General features: G+C 46.8%; 1 protein-coding gene across 4 annotated transcripts in view; it reads right to left on the reverse strand.

The window, feature by feature from the left end:
• Window positions 1–22,083, reverse strand: part of crtc3 (CREB regulated transcription coactivator 3) — a 78,939-nt gene that overhangs the window by 11,789 nt on the left and 45,067 nt on the right. For 2 of the 4 annotated variants that reach the window (XM_052042599.1, XM_052042597.1), the window contains exons 4-9: window positions 17,001–17,062; window positions 7,479–7,544; window positions 6,163–6,266; window positions 4,304–4,339; window positions 2,474–2,559; window positions 90–139 (exon numbers count right to left, since the gene is read on the reverse strand). In XM_052042599.1, the coding sequence (XP_051898559.1) occupies window positions 90–139; window positions 2,474–2,559; window positions 4,304–4,339; window positions 6,163–6,266; window positions 7,479–7,544; window positions 17,001–17,062 (404 nt within the window). The remainder of the gene's footprint in view (window positions 1–89; window positions 140–2,473; window positions 2,560–4,303; window positions 4,340–6,162; window positions 6,267–7,478; window positions 7,545–17,000; window positions 17,063–22,083) is intronic. The other 2 variants (XM_052042600.1, XM_052042598.1) reach the window with 1 other exon arrangement.

The raw sequence follows: 22,083 nt of genomic DNA on the forward strand, positions 1-22,083 counted from the left end.
CATTTTATTTTGTCAAACACTACCCACTTCCCCTGTCATCATCAAGTGATTGGATCAGAGTACGTAATAAGAGGAGCAAATCTACTCACCTGATACCAGGGACTTCACAGGACTTGGGACGCAACGACAGAGACTGAACCTGAGGAACAGAGAAAGGGAAAAGGTCAATCCCCGTGTGCCCCAAGTTTGCCGGAGGAACTTGACCAGCTGGACATTTTAGCTGCAACAGACAACAACCCAACGTCTGCACGGGATAGGTCTGAGGAATCTGCTTTCCAGCTGCCTTTAGTTTTAGCCAATCGACATAGGAAACACATTAGAACCTTGATGAAGTCTCGCTCTGTCCCCCTTTAAATATACTTTATTTCAATGGTAATAACATTGGAGGGAATTCAAGGGGGTTTGTCAGGGAAAGACAGCTCACACCCAAGTGCACACCCATTCAATGTGCGCACGCACGCACGCACACACACACACACAGAGTCAGTTTGTATCTGTGCAAAGAAGTTCTCCTCAGTCAGTTCTGCAGTCCCCAAAGGTCCATCTTATCACTTTCAGGAGGTTACAGACTCTTTAAAATCTAACTTTTTGCTTCAACTGCTGAAGCTACAAATGAAGAAGCTTTTGTCCAAACACTTCTGGCACCCTCAGTGAATCCTAATTCCTATAAGGCTCGAGCTCTCCCAACACAACAGAGCCAACTCATCCATTAACCAACACCCCCGGGGTCCTGCCAGCTCTTCCAGCCTTTACACCATCAAACATCGATCCTGTGATAAAAACAGAAAGTGCTGGAAATGCTCAGCAAGTGAGGCAGCATCTGTGGATAGAGAAACAAAGTTAACAAATCAGGTCAAAGACTTTTTGTCTCTTCTGACCCGCTGCGTGTTTCCAGCGTTTTCTGTTTTTATTTTACATTTCCAGCAATAAGCAGTTCTTTGATTGTCACGGTTGACCTAGACCCAGTTCCAACCTGTGGTGCATTTCCTTCGGAAAATGCTGGCCAATAGATTAGTGATAGGCTGTAAGCAATGCCCAAAGAGGCTGTGAAAAGATCTGGTCAAAAAAATGGGAGGGCGGGAAGGCAACCGATGGAGAGGAAGGTGGGGAAAGTGACTTCACTTATCAGATAAAAAAGAAAAATGTAGATTCTTTTAAAAAAAGATGAGGGATTTGTAAATGTGGAGAGGAAACTGGATGTGCCATATGTGAGATGCAGAAAGTAAATATACTACTACAGCAAGCAATTGGGAAGGCTGAGTGGTGTGTCGGCCTTAAGTGCCAGAGGGGTGGAGCGCTGGACTGACTTCCTGGGATGAGGGAGTCCAAGGAGGAGAGAAAGGACGACGTACAGAACAATTTTCAGATTTACAGACAATGCAAAACTTGGAGGTGCAATAAACCATGAAGAGAACAGCAACAGACTTCAAGGAAATGTAGACAGGCTGGTGGAGGGGGCAGACAGGTGGCAGATGAAATTTAATTCTGAGAAACGCAAAGTGTTTCATTTTGGTAGGAAGAACAAGAAGAGGCAAAATAAATAACTGGGCACAATCTTAAAAGCAGGTAAAAGACAGATGGGGTAACACCGGGATGCAGGAAAAATGAGATCAGTGTCAAGGCAAATCACTGTAAATTGTCCCAAGTGTATGGATAAATGACGGAAGTGGGAGGGAGGGAATTGGTGGGAACGTGGGGAGTATAAAACGGGATTAGTGTAGATGGGTGGTTGACGGTAAGCATGGATTCAGTGGGCCGAAGGACCTGTCTCTGTGCTGTGTGACTCTGACGATGGCTCGAATACCTGTTTACATACCAAGGGAATCAAAGAATGGGGTTGGAGGAAAACCGAGTAAAGTGGACGTGTGCAGGGTGAGACTGACCTTCAGGACTGAGGGGCTACATCACACTGCCGCTTCCATTTCTTATTTTTTGATACAATTCCTTCCTTCAATCTCCAGCTCCAAACCTCTGCCTTCACTGCAAACTATTTCATCCATCCATTTAATCAACAATCACAGGGCTCCTCTTTTCGTTCACCCACCCCCAGATCCCCTCCACCCCATCCCCACTCTGCTGACAGCAAGTCATCACCAACTCATTCTCTCTCAAACTCCTTCCCTAACTCTGCCACTTTGAACTGAAATTGGCACAACACCTTCCCCAGCAGAGCGTCGAGCTCTCAAAACATGAGGAGAGGTGGGAAGAATTCAGTTATGCACTTCATAATCCAATATTAATGGACCAGGTCGGTAACCTTTAAAGCCAAAATTAAAACTGACGGTCCAATCCTCCAAATTAACTAGAGGTTTCACAATTGATTTAATTTGTTTCAACTCAGTCGCTGTTGCAGTTGAGGAGGCAGCATTGAGTGAATGGCAAGAGGAGGCTTCACCAAAGGGACATGGATTCCAAAAGAAAGATGCAGAAAATCAAACAGTGGAGATGTCTGCTGAAGCAATCTGCCACTCACCTTCCTCGCTTCCCACAGCTGTTTTGGTAAAGGTTTGTTCAGCTTTAAGAGATTATCTTCTGCCGTTGGAACCGGGAATGAAAAGACTGAGTAAAAAGCAGTAATCTATTAATAATGCAATGAAGATGGAAAAAATAAAATATTGGAAACAAACAAAAACCTTCTAAGAAAAATAAAACTAAATGATTAGGATAACATGAAACAATTTCATAATCGAACTTCAAATCGATTACTGAAATAATTAATCGATCACTGAATCGATTAATGGGAAACCCCTCTGCCAGAAGGCATGTGATGACACTGTATTCTGACTTCGTGATGGGTTTAACCTCTGAGGAAACTACACAGAGTATCAGCTCCCCAGTAATATATGGTATCCCATACTCTATGTAATAAAAAAAACCTTCCAATTCTTTAAAGGGTTTCTCGGTTGTAAACTTTTCAGGAACCGGAAGCTGAGCGAGTACGATCACTTTGGCAAGGAACAAAGATAAGATTCCAGCTGAAGGCACCTGCCAGTTCACAGCATCAGCCTGCTGGGAAAGTGACTGGGACAAGCAGAGATCTCTCTGTTGAAAGCGTCCAGATTCTCCTCCATTGCAGATGGTTCAACATGATGATGGTCATTGTTCTTAGTTTCTTGCCTCCCATGACACTGCAGTCCTTTCCCAGGTTATAGGTGCACAAGTTATGAGATTCCTCGTGCACCTTGCCCCAATAAGTTTATATTGTGCCTACAGCTCCAGGCTACTACTTTGTCCATTAGGTTGTTCCTCCACATGAACCTTCTCCCACTCATTACCATATCCTTTTCTTCTTCCACCACCCCAACCCTTCAACCAACATTGCCTTTAAATCCACCTGTGAAATTTGCCTTATTTACTCAGTTAAAAGTTTCTCCTGAACTTTCCACTGCAATTTTTAAGTGAGAATTTCATACTTATACCCCTTGTCTTGTCCACTAGGACCATCTCAAAGTCAACTCTACCAAACCACTTCAATGTTAAAGACCTACATCAGATTACCCCTCAGTCTTCCCTTGCCTAGATCTCTACACAGTGCTCCAACTGAGGTTTCAACAAGGTAAGCACAAGACCAGGGGCAGAGCACACAGCTGGCCCTGATCCACCAGAATAATCTGTTCATTGATGAGAAACAGGAAGCCTCGTCAATCTTCTCCCATTCTGACCCAGATGTGAGAGCTGGGAGGAAGTGGATGGTCACTCTGCCAGTGTTCAGTGGACTCTGTGCAGGCTGGGAATGGAGCCTTGAACATACCTGGAGGGGACAGTTATACCCCGAGATTCGGGGGAGCTCTTTAAACAAATATAAAATTCAAATGATTGACAGATTTAACATAGTGGTACACAAAGTGCTGGGAAAAGAGATGTTTTAAAAGATTGTAAGGGCTAGTAGGGAGTAGGATGATTCATTTGGTGTCTGCATCCTGTACTTATTTGACACTCTTCACATCTGTCTCAAACCATTTCTACACCAAGTTCCTGTTTGAAATGTGACGGATGTCGGTTTGCAGACCAGCAGCTACTTCTTTTGGCACATTTTCTGGAGCACTGGTAGATGAAGGCACTTCCTGTTAACGATGCAATTGGTTGAAGCTCCTCATCTTCTGGACCTCATGCTTCCAACACCCATTCCACTTACATGAGCCCAGCGATACGTCCACAGCTTATCAGTAGCAGTAAGACAGCAACCAAGCTCAGAACTGGGACCCAACCACCGGAACAGTCTCGGGCGCTGGGGGTGGGTCACCTGCATCATTCTCAAACCTTCATGCGAGCTTGACACAAAATGAGACCATCTGCAACTCACCTTCACCCAGACTGTCCATTTCATCGTAATAGTTCACTGCAAAAAGAGAAGATGATCACATAGCAGAGGTTGTCACCCACCAGTTGACAATCACAGAGCACTTTAACCCCATCGCCTCAATAAACTGAATCTTAGCTCTAAAAGTGACACAGTGGTGCAGCTAGCAGAGCCACAATCTCACAACTCCAGAGACCCAGCTTCTACCCTGATCCCCCCGTGCTGTGTGGAATTGGTATTGGTTTATTATTGCCATGTACCGAGGTACAGTGAAAGACTTGCCTTGCATATTGTTCATACAGATCAATTCATTACACAGTGCATTGAGGTAGTACAGGGTGAAACAGTAACAGAATGCAGAGTAAAGTGTAGTAACTCTTAGAGACCCAGAATTTAGATTTAGAAGAGGAAAACAATTGTAATAGAAGTAATGAGTGGATCTGCAGAGGGCAGCTTGCAATGAGGCACCACACTCCAGCGCCAGTTGCACGTTCTCCCTTTCACAGCATGGGTTTCCCCCGGGGACTCCAGTTTCCTCCCACATCCCAAACACATGCAGGTTGGAAGCACAAGAGATTCTGCAGACGCTGGAATCTGGAGCAACACACAAAGTGCTGGGGGAGCTCAGCAGGTCAGGCAGCATCTATGGAGGGAAATAAACAGTCGACGTTTTGGATCGAAACCCTTCATCAGGACTGGAGAGGAAGAGGGCAGAAGCCGGAATAAAAAGGTAGGGGAGGGGGAGGAGCACAGTCTGGCAGGTGATAGGTGAGTCCAGGTGAGAGGGGAAGGTAGGTGGGTGGGGACGGGGGATGAAGGGAGTGATGTGAGCAGCTGAGAGGTGGAAGAGGCAAAGGGCTGAAGAAGGAATCTGGCAGGAGAGGGCAGTAAACCATGGAATAGAGGGAAGGAAGTGGGGAATAGATGGGCAGGTCATGAGGGTGTGGGAGGGGGCCACAGGAATGAGGGAAAACAAAGTGGGGGGGTGATAGAGGGGAGTGGTTACCGTATGATGTCTGGGTCTGTACTCAATGGAGTTCAGAAGGATGAGGGGGAATGTCATTGAAACCTGCCAGATACTGAATAGAGTGGACGTGGACAGGATGTTTCCATCAGTGGGAGAGTCCGGGATCCGAGGGCACAGCCTCAGAATAAAGGGACGTCCCTTTAGAACTGAAATGAGGAGGTATTTCTTCAGCCAGAGGGTGCTGAATCTGTGGAATTCGTTACCACAGGGGGCTGTGGAGTCCAAATCATTGGGTATATTTAAGACAGAGATTGACAGGTCCTTGACTGATAAGGGGGTTGAAGATTACAGGAAGAAAGTGGGGGAATGGGGCTTAAAACAAAACTGCCATGATTGAATGGCAGAGTAGACCCGATGGGCCGAATGGCTTCATTCTGCTCCTACATCTTATGGTCTTATCCTCAGAGATTCCTTGATTCCCTTACTGTTTAGAAGACTATTGAATGATGGTGCACCACACTCTCTGGAGCAGAGAAGTCGCACAGCACAGAAACAAGCCCTTGGACCCACCACGTTCACCTCACCTTTTTGCCCATCCACACTCATCCCATTTGCTGGCAATAGGACCATATCTATCTATACCTTGCCTATTTAAATGTCTGAATTCCAATTCCAATGATTCACAGTCTGAGCAAAGACATCTCTCTCTCTCCACTGTCTATACATCCTTTGTTCTGAGATTGATTCTCTCCATCCAGAGGATCCACCCTGCCAAACCCCTTCAGAATCGTATCCACTGCTATCCCACTTCAGGGGACACAGCCCCTTCTGCTCCACCCTGCCCCCTTGCTAATCCCAGGACTTGGCTGCCTGTGGAAATTTCCCTTGATCTCACCATGCCGCCGATCTTGCTGTGGGAACGACTGGCTCCCTCCCACAAAGGCATCGTGTGGACTGGGATTCAGAACGCTGGTGTGCAGAGCAGAGTCAGAGTTTGTCCTGCAGAAGCAACAAGGAGAAAGAGTGAGAGGGGAGATGGCCCAGTGCAGCTGGGTCCACTGAGCAACGGCTGACGGCAGCCACGAGAAGCTGGGTGACGAGATGCACGCACACTTCCCCCAAAGGTTTCGGAGACCAAGTCAAAAGTAACGTGGCAAACCCTTCCAATGGATCGTTACTGCAAACATGTGAATGCCTGTCACTTTCTTCATCACTGAGTGGTTTGTGAATGGAGGGAGAGGGGTGTTGGAAAGGTGACGTTGTTGGACTACAACTGATTATCAACTTATTTTACCATTGAGTTTCAGTAGACAACTCACACCCATTCCTTTTAAACTGCAGCTCTGAAATCCGTGTTTAACTGCTTTCTCGTTTATTCTTCCACGAGATAAGGACGTTGCTGGCAAGTCCAACATTCATTGCCCCTCCCCGATTACCCCTTTGGGCATTTCGGAGTGCAGTCACACAGCAGAGGCAAGAACAGCAGATTTCCTCCTGTTGAGGACATTGGTGAATTAGATGGGTGTTCACAACAATCCGGTGGTTTCATGGTCACCATTACTGAAGGGTGCTCATTATCATAGACTCTGTTTAAGTACTTGAATTTTAATTCCCCAACTCATGGGTTGGGATTCAAACTTGCCTCTGGAGCAACAGCCTCAGCTGCAATAACCATTTGCACCACATTCCTGTTGTGTGCACAAAGTGCTCTGCGCACTACCGACAGGCACCTTAACAACTCCCCTCGTCCCCTCCAATCACCCACCCTGCTCTGTGCTGCCGAATTTCCAATATTAGTAAAAATACTCGAAATCCAGAAGCTTCCCAACTGTGAGTGGGATCAGAGGAATAAACACTCGGGACTTTGGCAACACATGATTTATTTTCCACAATTCACAGGGATTACATTCTCTCCCTCTCTCTCTCTCCGTTCCCTTGTTGCCATGAAGCTCAATCAGCACGATCCCCAGTACATGGGCTGTTGTCCCAAGCCATGCCCAGGCTCCCTGGTCCTGAGCAGCACCAACCTCGGAGCACGTTGGAGGGCAGGAGGTGTCCGGACGAGGAGGAGGGGTAGTAAAGGTGGAGCAGAACATCGGTTCACCAGTCTGTCGTGAACTGAATGGGGACAGCAGAATCCTACAGCGGAAAAAGCAGGTTGCAATTCTAAAGGCCTGACTGCTGAGGAGGAAGATTGTGAAAACACGTCACCTGCTGAGTGCCGAGATCAGTCTCAATCCAGGTGGTTTCTCCTCACTGCCCCAGGGTGGGATTCGCCTTCACAAAGCAGAAAAACAACCGTTCAACAAGAGATGTCTCTGTTGTTAGAGTGTGTGTGTGTGTGTGTGTGTGTGTGTGTGTGTGTGTGTGTGTGTGTGTGTGTGTGTGTGTGTGTGAGTAAGTGTAAGTGCGAGAGATATGGACACAGAGATAGACAGGGGGAAGGGGGAGGCAGAGGAGAGGGGGCAGAGAGAGAGTGGGAGACAGGGCAGAGAGAGGGGAGGAGGTGAGAGAGAGGGGCAGGTGAGAGAGAAGGGGAGGAGGAGGGGAGGAGGGAAAGAAGGGGAGAAGCAGAGAAGGGGGACAGAGAGAGAGGTGGGGATGGGGGGGTCAGAAAGTGGGGGCAGAGAGGGAGAGGTAGCACTGCATCAGGAGCGAGAGAAAGCAGGGTGATAGAAATGACACTGCAGAATGGTGTGTTGTAAGCAAGGTACCCAGGCAGAAGGTGTGTAATTCCCAGCAATGCCCCCTCACCCCGAGTTCCTCCCTTTCTGACGGACAAAGGCACTTGTTACATATAATCCTACAAGGACTGGTGACCTGCAGGAGCTTGTGAAAATTGTCACATTTCAAATGAATGCCAAGTTAAAGGTGGGGAAATACAACTGGAGTAATAACTATTAAATTGATCTATAATAACCTTATGATTAGGCAACATACACATCCTCCCCTGAACCAATCACTGGAATCATAATGTCTCATGAAGGCCAACCACAACCCTAACCTAGAGCACAGACAATGAGCTCCTCAACCCCAGGACTTTCCATTCTAACGTCTGTGCACAACATCTCAGCAGAGACTCTCGAGGAGCTAAGCCCAAGTTTTCCCCCCAGTTCCATTTTTAATTTCTCATTTTGCAAAGACAGTTGAATACAAACTAGTTTTATCAGTAATGGTATCCTGATTATAAAACGAATGATCACGTCAGGACAGCAGAATTTTATGTCTCCTGGACAACAAGAGTTCAACAGGCAGCAGAGGCCGGGGTGCTGGAGGCTGGAGATGGATTGGCTCACATCACGAACCACTGCCCATCTAACATCCTCACCTGTTCCTCCAAACCCATCCAAAGTTAAAAAAAAACTACCACTGAGGTGGGATACAGTGAAGGGAGCTTTACTCTGTATCTAAGCTAGACAGTCCCTTTTCTGGGAGTGTGCAATGAGACAGTATAGAGGGAGCTTCACTCTGTGTCTGACTTGTGCAGTTCTTGTCCAGGGAGTGTTTTGATGATGTCGAGGAAGCTTTACTGCCAAATGGAACAGACAGTGCTCCATTCCCTGAAATAATTACTTATTTTCTCTCTCACTCACATACCATGTAAGTTACACTCAAACACAAGAATCATGGACCACATGCAAACGTACTTAATGCATTGATGTGCAGAGGATCTTGGTGGTCCAAGTCCACAGCTCACTAAAAGTGACCATGCAAGTAGATAGGGTGGTAAAGAGGGTGTACAGCATGTTACCTTCATTAGTCAGGGCATTGAGTATAAAAGTCAGGAAGTCATGTCGCAGCTGTATAAAAATGTAATTACGTTGCACTTGGAATATTGTGTGCAATTTTGGTCGCCCCAATACAGGAAGGATGTGGAAGCTGTGGAAAGAATGCAGAAGATGTTTACCAGGATGCTTCCAGGATTAGAAGGTTTGAGCTATGAGAGGTTGGACAAATTTGGTTTGTTTCCTCTGGAGTGTTGGAGGCTGAGGGGAGACCTGATGGAAGTTTATAAGATTATGAGAGGCACACATAGGGTAGACAGTAAGAGTCTTGTCCCCAGGGGAGAAATATCAAGTACAAGAGGACATAAATTTAAGGTCGGAGGGGGAATATTTAAAAGGAGATGACCAGGGCAAGTTTTTTTTTAAACAGAGTGGTGGGTGCCTGGAATGGGCTGCAAGGGTGTCAGCAGATTTGATAGTGGTGTTTAAGAGGCTGTTAGACAGACACATGAACATGCAGGGAATGGAGGGATGTGGATCACGTACAGACCAAATTTTTTAATTTGGCATTGTGGTTTGGCGCAGACATTGTGGGTGGAGGGCCTGTTCCTGTGCTACAATGTTCTACGTTCTATGTTCTACACTCAGGCACACACATCAATGCAAGCTCTGACACAGAATGAAGCACAGCTCTGACACAGAATGAAGCACGCACGCGCGCACACACACACACACAGGACCCTTTGCAAACACGAACACAGGGATCGTCAACCAATTACTGACACACACTGAGGGGCCTCATCCTAACTTTTCATTGTGTCACCTTCCTAGGGGGTAAACTGGAACAAGATGTTTGAAACTCATCAAACCAAAATGCAGAATGATGTGTGATCATGCAGAGCACCCAAGATCAGGGGGCCCAGATTTAAAATCCCACTGTTTGCTCTTGAATGGGTGAATGACATGGTTACAGTCTGCTTCACACTGACAAGCAAGCACACTTGCAGGAGCCATGGATTAACCAAGCTGGATGGCTGAGGCATGTGCCCTAAATGTGTTGCTCATCACCCACTAACATTTGCACCCATGGGTGAGATGCTGTTAGTGTTAAAACTTGAACTTGTTGAGACAATACCTTCCCCATTGCTAAGACCTGGTGTTTTGAGCATAATGGATGTTCTGTGCTCTCAAATCGATTGAGCAGTGGCCACACATGGAGAATCCAAAGACAACTTGATCCTTCAACAAAGAACTTGGTGGCTACTTGAATGTTGACTCATCATTGTGGCCGCACCTGCCCAAACATGCCCTCCCACTCATGGACTTATACAAAGCTTATAAATTTTGATGTTCAGTGCAGTGGATGTGATGTCAATCAAGTCAAATACTATGTCCTGGATGGTGTCAAGCCCACTGAGAGCTGTTGGAGCTGCCCTTGTCCAGGCAAGAGGAGAGTATCTATCACACTCCTGACTTGTGCTTTGTAAATGGTGAAAAGAGCTTTGTCGTGTCGAGAGAATTCAGTTGCCACAGGATACCCACTCCCTGAACTGGTCTTGTGGCCACAATATTTACTGTATGGGGCTGGTCCAGCTAAGTGATGACCACCAGGATGTTGATGGTGAGGATTCAGTGAGGCTAATGCCACTGATCATAAGAGTAAGTGGTGAGACTCCCACTTGCTGGAGATGTTTATTGTTTATTGTATGAATATTACTTGACCTCAATGTTGCCCAAGTCTTGCTGCAGGAGGCATGGAATGCTTCATTGCTGAGCAGTTGTTAATGGACTGAAACACTGCACATTCATCAATGAACATCCCACTCCTGATGTGAGATAGAAGCTAGGCCACCAATAAAGCACATAAAGATGGCAGCACCTTGCATGCTGCCCTGAAGACTTCCTGTAGAGATGGCGTGAGACTGGGATGATTGATCTTTGACAACCACCTTCCTTTGGGTGAGCTATGACTCCAAAGGTTAGAACGTTTTTCCCTTGATACCCATGAACTTCAGTTGTACCCAGGGTTCCTGAATGCCACATTTGGACCAATGCTGCTGTGATGTCAACACAGACTCCTCACATCACCTCTGGAATTCAGCTCTTTGGTCCACGTTGGTGAACTCTGGAGCAGGTTATTGGTGAGGAGTGTCGATGTCACGATCCACAGCTTTGCTGACAATCGCCAGTTTGGGGAGCTAATTGTCTGCTGTATCTGAGAGGATAGCTGGGTGTGGGCATTGAATCACCAGTGCTGACCAAAGGCCAGCACAAAGATCCTTCATAAACAAATATCCACCTTCTGGTTTGCTTGAGTGGTGATGATATGGGAACAAGCTGAGTGATGAGGTTACAGTAATAAACCTGGGGAGAGTGGAGGAAGTTGTGCAGGCAGTGATTCTCTGATGAAGGGCCTTCAACCTGAAATGTTAAATCTGTTGCTGCTTCCACACAGGCTGCTGGACCTGCTGCGTGTGTCCAACACTTACTGTTTTTTACTAGTGATCTTGGCCAACACAGATTAACAATCTATCTCTCTCCTTCCCATGCACTCTTCCTGATTAAGGGGGGGGGGGGGGAAGAGAGAGGGGGGGGGAAGAGAGAGAGAGAGAGAGAGAGGGGGGGAGAGAGAGAGAGAGGGAGGGGGGGAGAGAGAGAGAGAGGGAGGGGGGGGAGAGAGAGAGAGAGGGAGGGGGGAGAGAGAGAGAGGGAGGGGGGAGAGAGAGAGGGAGGGGGGAGAGAGAGAGGGAGGGGGGAGAGAGAGAGGAGGGAGGGGGGGAGAGAGAGAGAGGGAGGGGGGGAGAGAGAGAGAGGAGGGGGGGAGAGAGAGAGAGGAGGGGGGAGAGAGAGAGGGGGGGGGGGGAGGGGGAGAGAGAGGGAGGGGGGGAGAGAGAGGGGAGGGGGGGAGAGAGAGAGGGAGGGGGAGAGAGAGAGGGAGGGGGGGAGAGAGAGAGGGAGGGGGGGAGAGAGAGAGAGAGAGGAGGGGGGGAGAGAGAGGGAGAGAGGGAGGGGGGGGGGGAGAGAGAGGGGGGAGGAGAGAGAGTGTGCAGGGAGAAGCAAGAATGATAAAATGGCAGCCACAGGGAAACAGAGAAGCACACATACATATAGTGATGGAGGAGGGTGACCAGTCAGGGTTGCAGAGGAGAAAAGCAACAGATAACACGGCAAGGGAAAGGACAGAAAACAGAAGAGTTGCTGTCTGAAATGGATTCCCTCGGCTTTTTCTGCAGCCTCTGCGGTCTATCTCCGAGCAGCTGCAAAGTTGTTGGGTGGCACACTGACTGCTGCAGGATATATTGAAAGGCTGATGCATGAGAAGGCAGGACAACGAAACCTAACTACCAGAAAACATCAGAGAAACATCAGAGTTCAGGCCATTCCCCAGGGCGCGATCCTTCACCGTTAGGGCACACGCCTCTCATACCAACTGTTTCAAAAGAAAAGTGAATTTTATTTTAAGTAAATAGTTTTAGGGATATTTTAGATTATCTGCCAGCACTTTTCACTGACTCACCCACACAGTTTGGGGCCATTACTGTGGGAGCTGAGGATTGTCAAATGAAAAGCCAACTGGATTTCCCGTAACCTTTGAATCTCCTGCCAGTCTCTGTCTGGTCTGGATTTGAACAATGTTTTGGGGATCAGACTAATGGCTTTTCTATGTGCCTCTTATAGGGGAGGATATTTAAAATGTGGGAAACAGGGTTTGGGATGGAGGGACAGAGGGCACAATGCTGTGAAATCAAACACCTTTGCCTTCATAATAAAAATAACAGGGCATCGTGCTTCAACACTCTGCACACAGAGGGGGAATCAAGCTTGTTAACAGCGATTAGCATAAGCTCATGACTTAATAGCAGGGAATATTGAGGAAGACACCCTGGTTAGTAGAATGAATTAATAACCAGCAGCAATTTGCATTATTTAAGGAATTTAAAAGGAGGAGGATGTTAAGTAAAATAGAATATCACAACACAAGGTTTAACATTTCTTAAAACAATGCACATTTTGATCAGAATTAAAGGCTTGTAGGAGCAATATATTCCATAACTCCATAAGGAAAAGTTGATGTCCAAAGCAACCTGGCAGATGTACAAACAGATGGACCTCTGGTTTCAGTTAGTTCTTTCCTTTGATTGCTTGTCCCAAGAATAGCTCGATTTGGATACTGCGAATCCCTGAGAAGAACAACGTTGCCAGTTCCCACGAGTTTATTACTGGACTTGGCCACTTCAAGCAATATGGGTGTCCAAAAGTCATAGCAAGTCCAACGAGCGGCTCATTCCATTTGGTTGACAATGGGCCAAGTTTCCACCATCATTTCCTCTGCCCAACACACTTACCTCTGTCTCTGCGGAGGCTGGATACAGGCACCATGCAAACTCACCCCTACCGAACTCAATTAACCACCATTCCTGAGTGACCCGGAGAATGAATGGCAGAGGGAGCTCTTCGATCCCTTCAGTCTACTGTCGTGGTTCCAATGTCAGGAGCACCAAAGATTGGAGGGAGCTTGAGGCTTTAATAATATTGAGGTAGTTTTGTTGGAGACCACATGCATCAGCACATTAGCTACCCCGACCATAGGGCTGGTGGCAATATCCATGACAGCCCCAACTCCCTAAAACTAGAAGGGGCGGAAGTGTGTGTTTTACTGAATTTGAACGCAAGGTCTGCAAACAAAATGTCTGGGCAAAACCAATCTCACAGTTGTTGGATAACAAAGGAGGTTTGAACCTTGCGAATGACCCTATTCCTGAGATCAGATTAAGAGACGCTTTGCAGCAACTGAGACAACTTTGACACATCTCAGGGATGCAAGTCTTTTGGGTACTGCCGGGGATCAGGTCTCGTTAAGGAAACGAGCAAATGCGATAGCCCAAGTCTCATTCCATCCAACCGAACAGGTGTGAGAACAGTTATGAACTGTCCCGAGGGGTGGTTCCAGGTCCCAGAATGTAGCTGAGTCAATGGACAGAAATCAAATCATTTGAGGACAAAATGATGAATGGCAGGTTTGAATCCATTGAACTTGTTTATGGAAGAGATTCATCAATTTAGAGGACACAGTGGAGACAGGCGGTTTATGGAAGTCAACTCTGCATTCCTATATCCCTTAACTACGTAGAACAGTACAGCACAGGAACAGGCTCTGTGCCGACCATGATGCCAAATTAAACTAAACCCATCTGCTGTGCATGATCCATATCCTCCATTCCCTATATGTCCATGTGTCTGTCTAAATGCCTCTTAAATGCAACCCTTGTGTCTGCTTCCACCACAACCCCTGGCAGTGTGTTCCACTACTCTCCATGTGAAAAAAAAATTACCTCGCTCATCTCATTTAAACTTCCCCCTCTCAGCTTAGTTATGTCCTCCAGTATTTGTTATTTCTACCTGGGAAAAAAGACTTTGCCTGTCTACCCTATCGATGCCTTTCATAGTTTTATAAACAACGCCTCAGAAATATCTCACAGTGCTCCTCAGAATTGAGATACAAGGGCAGAAAAGCATGTAAAAAATGGGCATCTCTACACGGCAAGATTTCACAGAGAGGTGAGATTAACAAACTGAGTGACACTCACTCAGCACCGCCCCTCCCAGTGTGATCCTCCCTCAGTACTGCCCCTCCCATAGTGTGACACTCCCTGAGCACCACCCCTCCCACAGTGTGACCCTCCCTCAGCACCGCCCCTCCCACAGTGTGACCCTCCCACAGTACTGCCCTGCCCACAGTGGACCCTCCCTCAGTACCACCCCTCCCACAGGAGCCATTGCCTAAGGAAAGATGACCACTGACCAAATTCAAAAACTACACTTGGGCACGTGTGCGAAACTCTCAAGAATTCTGGTGGGGGGGCATCAGCAACGGCAGCGAGAGGGTGATGAATCACAAGGGAAACCTTTGGGACTTTGATTCCTTTGACACTGTGAGGTGAGCCAGTTGTAGGGTCCCTGATAACAAAAGGGATCTGATCAAGGTTCAGGTTCCTGTGAAAAGTTCAACATGAACACTAATCAAAGATGGGGAATAAGAGGAGAGAGCAAGGCTGACCATTTCCCCGACAGTGGCAATGGAAATGTAGTCTGGTACCCCAAACCTTTGTGGCTATAAGAGAGCAAGCTAACATCTGAAGTTCCAAATACGCTTGTAATTTGAGGAACAACCTTCAGGGGGCAGCACAGGGCTGCAGACCTTCTCAATTTTCCTGTGAGTGTCCCACTTTGGGCAGTGTTCCTCGAATGAGTTCTCAGGGAGCAGGACTGCCTTTGGAACAGGTTTTAAAATGTGCATTCAAGCGATGAAGGTAAACAGGAAATACCTGGTCAAAGAGTAAGACTGAAGTTGCATAACATGGATCAAACAGAGGGCCAGTATTATTTGCTGTACTGAACTGTCAATGGAATCGCACACTCCCCCATCGAACCACCACACTCTACATCTCCACCCACCCTCATGGCCCATTCAGCCTGTTAAAAAACTTGCAGAACCTTGCGCACACTCTTGATTTTGGAATGTCCCTACAATGTTAAGGATTGTTCTGAAGAAACCTGTAACATTAACTGTGTCCGTCTCCACAGATGCTGCCTGATCTAGCATTTCTAGCATTTTCTGCTTTTATTTCAGATCTCCCAGATGTTTGACATTTTTCAGGCTGTGCCAGGATTTTCGACATGTTCACTTCCAAGCCAATAATCCTCACTGCGTCATATGACCAACAGCTACGCTGCAGAGAATGCAGAATAGTTTCCTAGTGCTAATGAGTGGAGGTGCATGGGGAAAATGTCTGGCATCTGCCGAACAAAAAACAGAATGCTGGAAGAACTTAGCAAGTCAGGCAGCATCTGTGGAGGCAAAAGGTGTCAGTTGACATGTCAGGTCCAGATCCTGTACCAGGACTGAGAGGGAAGAGCAAAGATTGCCAGTGTAATGTCGGGGGGGGGGGGGGGTGGTTGGAAGAGGCTGGGAAAGAGGTGATAGGTGAAACCGAATGGGGAGGGATGGTGGGCAGGTGGGGCCAGGTGGGGGAGGGGAGAGGAGGGAAAAGAATACGAGGCGGACAAGTGAGTTGTGTGGGAGGCCGTGGGTGTGGGTGACCTGAAATTGGATATGGTTTTCCTTGCCTCGTATTCTCCTCACTCTCATCTGTTCACGTAGTTTTGTTCTCCCTTTGTTCACCTTTCCTTGCCCATCCTCCACTCCTCACCTGGTCCCACCTGTCACCTACCAGCCTCTGCCCACCCTACCTCGTACTGCTATACACCGGCAATCGTTCCTCTTCCCTCTCAGTCCCGCTGCAGGGTCTCAACCCAAAGCATCGATTGCACCTTTTTCCACACCGTGTTGTTTTTTGTTCCAGATTCCGGCACCTGCAACTTCTAACATCTCACCTAAACCTGGGCGATCACACGTGCTGGTTCAGGAAAACTCCACGAACAAAGAATGCAGCAGGTGGCCATCCCTCACCAGCCCAACACCACAGCCTCCCTACTACACAGAAGGCCCCTGCAGCCACTTTGAAAGATGTCCAATTGCTTCCACTCCGTACATCCGGAGAAACGTCTCCCTTTCTAATTTACCCACTTCAATTCCTCAATTTCCCATTAAATCTGCTTTCACCCTCCTTCTCAGGGATCCTAAATAGTTTATTGCAAATTCCTTATCTTGGCTTGGGAGTTTGGCAAATTAATTTGAGATCCAAGTCCTCTGCTGCCAGTTCTTCATGATCCATTCTTTCAAAGCCACTCATAATTCTGAAGACCTCCACCAATCTCTCTTAAACCTTCTCCAGATGATAATAGCCACCAGCAATCATTCTCAACCAATTCCCTGCAGTACTTGGGTTATAATGCGAACCTGGGAAGGAGTTACATGCTCAAGTCTCTTTTAGAATAATGGGCAGTTCAGCACGATAATAACTGGTTGGACATAATGCAAGAGACTTAAAGAGAATCTCTGACACTAAGCATAACGCAAGGTATGTGCAATCTCAAATCATCTTACCGTCTCCAGCTTGTGTCTGGTGGTGGCGAAAGATAAACTGATCCATATGGAGAACTGTCAAAGTGCACATGTTAAGGAAAAGCTGGTTTAACAATGGTTAAAAATAAAGTTTTAACATCATCATACATTCATACAGGACAAGAATGGGAATCCAGAACTAAAGCTGGCCCCTGGGTTAGATCTGGGCCGGAGTGAGGTATGGAAACTCTCTTGATGCCCACCCGTTTAAAGGGGGATGGTGTTATCATCTGAACAAGAGAAGTACATGAATGATGTTTCTTTAGCACTTCTGACAAACTAAATAACTTTTTTTTTCTTTAAATAAACAAAAGCAAAATTCGGTACGTGCATCAATTGGGGGAGGGGGGTGTAGAGGAGAGAGCAAGAATGTTTCAGGTTGATGACCATTCACCACAAGAAACATTGACTCTCTGTGCACAACTGCTGCGTCACGTGCTGAGTAATTCCGGCTTTTGACTGCACTTGTACAGTGCCTTCTGAGAAGGGAAACGTTGCAAGGTGCTTCACACTGACAGAAGCAGACCAATGCAAATAACATCAGATTTGGTGATAAAGAGTTGGGATGGGGGCAAATCCACAAAGTGATTTAGTGACTTAAGCAGCCTTCTCAGTGAGGAAATGATTCGTGTGCACTTCCTCCAACGTCATCTACTGCATTTGGTACTCCCTGGTGTGGCCTCCCCTACATCAGCGAGACAAGTACAGACCAGGTGACTGGTTTTGCAGAGCACCTGCACTCTGTCTGCAGTGGCCATCCCGAGCTCCCAGTTCCATCCTTCCCATTCCCACACCGCCCTGCCCATCCTCAGCCTTCTCCACTGCCAGGACAAGGTCCAATGCAAACTGAGGAACACCACCTCAGATTCCACTTGGGTCGTCCACAACCCAACGGTATGACATTAAAATTTCCAGTTTCAGAGAACCCTTACCTCCTGTGCTCCTGCTCCATCTCCAATCCTCCCATTTTTATTCCATTTCCCATAAATACCTTCAGCTCCCCCATCACTCATTTCTGTCCCCCTCCCACTTCTGGTTCCATCCACCTGCTGCCCACGTGTCACCCACCTGATCCCCTCCTCCATCTGTCCTGCATTCCCATTATCACCTTCCTTATTTATCAGATTCTCGCACTGGTGGCCTGTGTGGTGGCCCATTTATCACCTTCCAGCAAATGTCTCCACCCACCCGGTTCCATCTGTTCTTTCTCCCCCTTGTCTGATTCCATCCATCACGCACCTGCCTCCGTCTCCCACCCCTCCCTTCTATCTCCCCTGCCCATCATCCCTCGCCCCTCCTCTGTCCACAATCATCCACTGGCCCCCTGTCCCACTCCTCCCCCTCTCCTCTTGTACTGGCTAACTTCCCTCTCCATTCTCAGTCCTGATGTAGGATCTTGATCCAATGAGTTCCTCCAACAGTTTGTTTCTCCTGCCCTTTACCATCAGTGAAGGAGTCACCGGTAACCAAAATTCAACTGGACCAACCACATAAATACAAAAGTAGGTCAGAGAACAGGTATCCTGTGGTGAGTGACTCATCTTCTGACATCCCAAAGCCTTTCCACCATTTACAAGGCACATCAGAAGTGTACTAGAATACCCCAACTGTCTGAATGAGTGGAGTTATAACAAGATTCAAGCTACTCTGCACCATCCAGAACAAAGCTTAACCTGCCTCACATCTACCACTCTGAACATCATTCCCTCCACCACCGACGTACCATGACAGCACTGTGTACAGTTACTCGCCTAGGCTACTCCAACAGGATCGCCCAAACTCACAACCTTACCAACAAGACACACAACAGCTTCAGGCACTTGGGAACACCACCATCTGCAGGTCCCACACCATTATGATTTGGAAATATATCACCATTCCTTCATTGTCCAAATCTTAACCCTAAATCCTGACACACCCTTCCCAATATTCCTGTGGGAGAACCTTTACTTTTTATTCATCTTTTGGCACCTGGAGACATCGCCGAGGCCCAGTATTTATTGCTCATCCCTGTGCCCTTGAATTGATTGACCTTATTGGCCATTTCAGGAGGCATCCAAGAGTCAATCACGTTGGTGGGTCTGGAGTCAGATACTGGCCAAACCAGGGAAGGACCACAGATTTCCTTCTCTGAAGGAGCACAGATAGGTTTCTATGACAATCTGGTGGTTTCTGTGAGGTCATCGTTACAAGTGACTGGATTTTTTTTTGAATTTTCATATTATTAAATGAATTTAAATTTCACAGTTGCTGAGTTTGGATCGTTGGGTAAGGCCTCAGGATTACTAGTAAATGAAATAAAACAAATTGCAGATGCTGGAAATCTGAATTAAAACAAGAAAATCCTCAAAGCATTCAGCAAGACCAGACCAGACAGCATCCGTGGAGAGAGAAACGGAGCTAAAGTTTAGGTCAGTGACCTTCTATCAGAATCACGGCCATTTTCTGCTTTTCTTTTAGCTCTGTACTGGGAGCAGCTTTTACTTTTTCTGCACTCAGGATTTCATCGTCCAGCACAAACCATCACATGAAGGATCACAGAACTACGAGGAACAGATGATGGAGAAGTGAAGTAACATCAGTCCAGTGATTGGTTGAAAAGTTTGCAGGCAGGACTACTTGCACAGGAAGGGACGAGCAACTTTCTTCTCCTGATCTTTCTCCAAGGCCACAGTAGGTACAGTGAAGTTACTGGACTGATATCCACAAAACAGAGAACAGTACAGCACAGGAACAGGCCCTTTGGCCCACAACGTGTGTGCTGTTCATGTGTCTGTTTTAATATTTTTTTCCAACTTTTGCTATTGTACCTGTGTCCCACCACCTCCCCTGGCAGCACGGTACCTATCACTCACGATTAAAAGAATTACCTCACAAATCTCCTTTAAAATTTCCCCCCCTCACCTTAAAGCTATGCCCTCAAGTATATAACATTCCACCCTAGGAAAAAGAATCTGACTGTCTACCCTATTTATGCCTCTCATAATTTTATATACTTCTATCAGGTCACCCCTCATCCCCCAACGATCCCAGAGAAAACAATCTATGCACGTTTTGAACAGAAGGGGATTGGTATGTTACCACCCACCCTAACAGCCTGCAATGCACCTGAACCCATAGTCATCGTTGAAAACACAAGATCAGTCTTCCGGAAAGTGAACACGTGGAAAGCATCTGGCCTGGATGGTGTCCCTGGCCGTGTCCTCAGATCCTGTGCAGATCAACTGGTGGATTATTTGCAGATATTTTTAACCTCTCGCTGCTTCAGTCTGAGATTCTCACCTGTTTTCAGAAGACCACTATCATCCCGGTACCTAAGAAAAACAAGGTAACATGCCTTAATAACCACTGACCAGTGGCTCTGACATCCACCATCATGAAGTGTTTCGAGAGGCTGGCCCTGCACTCATCTCTGGAGCATCTGGACAGTAAGACACCTACATTAGACTTACCGTTTATTGACTATGGCTCCGCCTTCAATACTATAATTCCAAGCAAACTCATCACCAAACTCCAAGACCTGGGACTCAACACCTCCCTTTGCAACTGGATCCTTCAATAGAGAAAACAAGCAGGCTGGTGTCTCTCTCCCTTCTCCTCACTCTCCTTCTTCTTCTTCTTCTTCAACAACGTCATTACGTCCTTTATCTCTATTGACGTAAGCATGCCCCACACACACATACACACACACTCTCTATCTTAAAGGGACTTTCACTGAGTCCGTAACACCTCCCACCTAAAAAAAAATTTTTCCCAAGAAAATTTTAACCGCGCATACAGTTAGTAATGTTAATAATTATCATGCTACACAACTACAGACTATCAGATTAGTACAGATACATGTTTCCCATATAACATTTAGAAAGACAATCAGCAATCACATTATCTTTGCCTTTAATGTGAGTTATCATGAGATCAAACTCTTGCAAAATTAAACTCCAGTTTAACAGCCTTCTGTACTCAATCAGTAAGGATAAGAAGCAACACCTCCAGCACGATTATTCTCAACAGTGGTGCCTCACAAGGCTGCATTCTCAGTCCCTTACTCTACTCGCTATACACTCACAACTGTGTGGCCAGGTTCTGCTCTAACTCCATCTGCAAGTTTGCAGATGAAACCACTTTAGTGGGCTATATCTCAAATAACAATGAGCTGGAGTACAGGAAGGAGATAGCTTAGTGACATGGTGTCATGACAACAACCTTTTCCTCAATGTCAGCAAAAGAGCTGGTCATTGACTTCAGGAAGGGGGGCAGTGCACATGCTCCTGTCTACATCAATGGTGCTGAGGTCGAGAGGGTTGAGAGCTTCATGTTCCTAGGAGTGAACATCACCAATAGCCTGTCCTGGTCCAACCACGTAGACGCCACTGCCAAGAAAGCTCAACATTGCCTCTACTTCCTCAGAAAGCTAAAGAAATTTGGCATGTCCCCTTTGACATTCACCAACTTTTATTGATGCACTATAGAAAGCATCCCATCTGGATGCATCACGGCTTGGTACGGCAACTGCTTTTCCCAGGACCACAAGAAACTGCAGAGAGTTGTGGGACACACCTCAACACATCACAGAAACTAGCCTCCCCTCCATGGACTCTTATCTATACTGCCTCAGTAAAGCAGCCAGCATAATCAAAGACCCCACCCACCCCGGACATTCTCTCTTCTCCCCTCGGGCAGAAGATACAAAAACCTGAAAGCACGTACCACCAGGCTCAAGGACAGCTTCTATCCTGCTGGTATAAGACTATTGAACGGCTCCCTAGCACGATAAAATGGACTCACCTCACAATCTACCTAGTTATGGTGTTGCACCTTATTGTCTGCCTGCAACGCACTTTCTCTTTAGCTGTGACACTTTACTCTGCATTCTGTGTTGTTTTACCTTGTACTACCTCAATGCACTGTGGAATGAATTGATCTGTATGAATGGATGCAAGACAAGTTTTTCCACTGTACCTTGGTACAAGTGACAATAACCATCTCCAATCCTAATCCAAGTTTGTCCAACCTCTCCTAGCTAATACTCTCCAATCTAGGCAACATCCTGGTGAACCTCTTCTGC

The sequence above is a fragment of the Pristis pectinata genome, chromosome 32 (assembly GCF_009764475.1).
Source record: "Pristis pectinata isolate sPriPec2 chromosome 32, sPriPec2.1.pri, whole genome shotgun sequence".
Classification (NCBI taxonomy): domain Eukaryota; kingdom Metazoa; phylum Chordata; class Chondrichthyes; order Rhinopristiformes; family Pristidae; genus Pristis; species Pristis pectinata.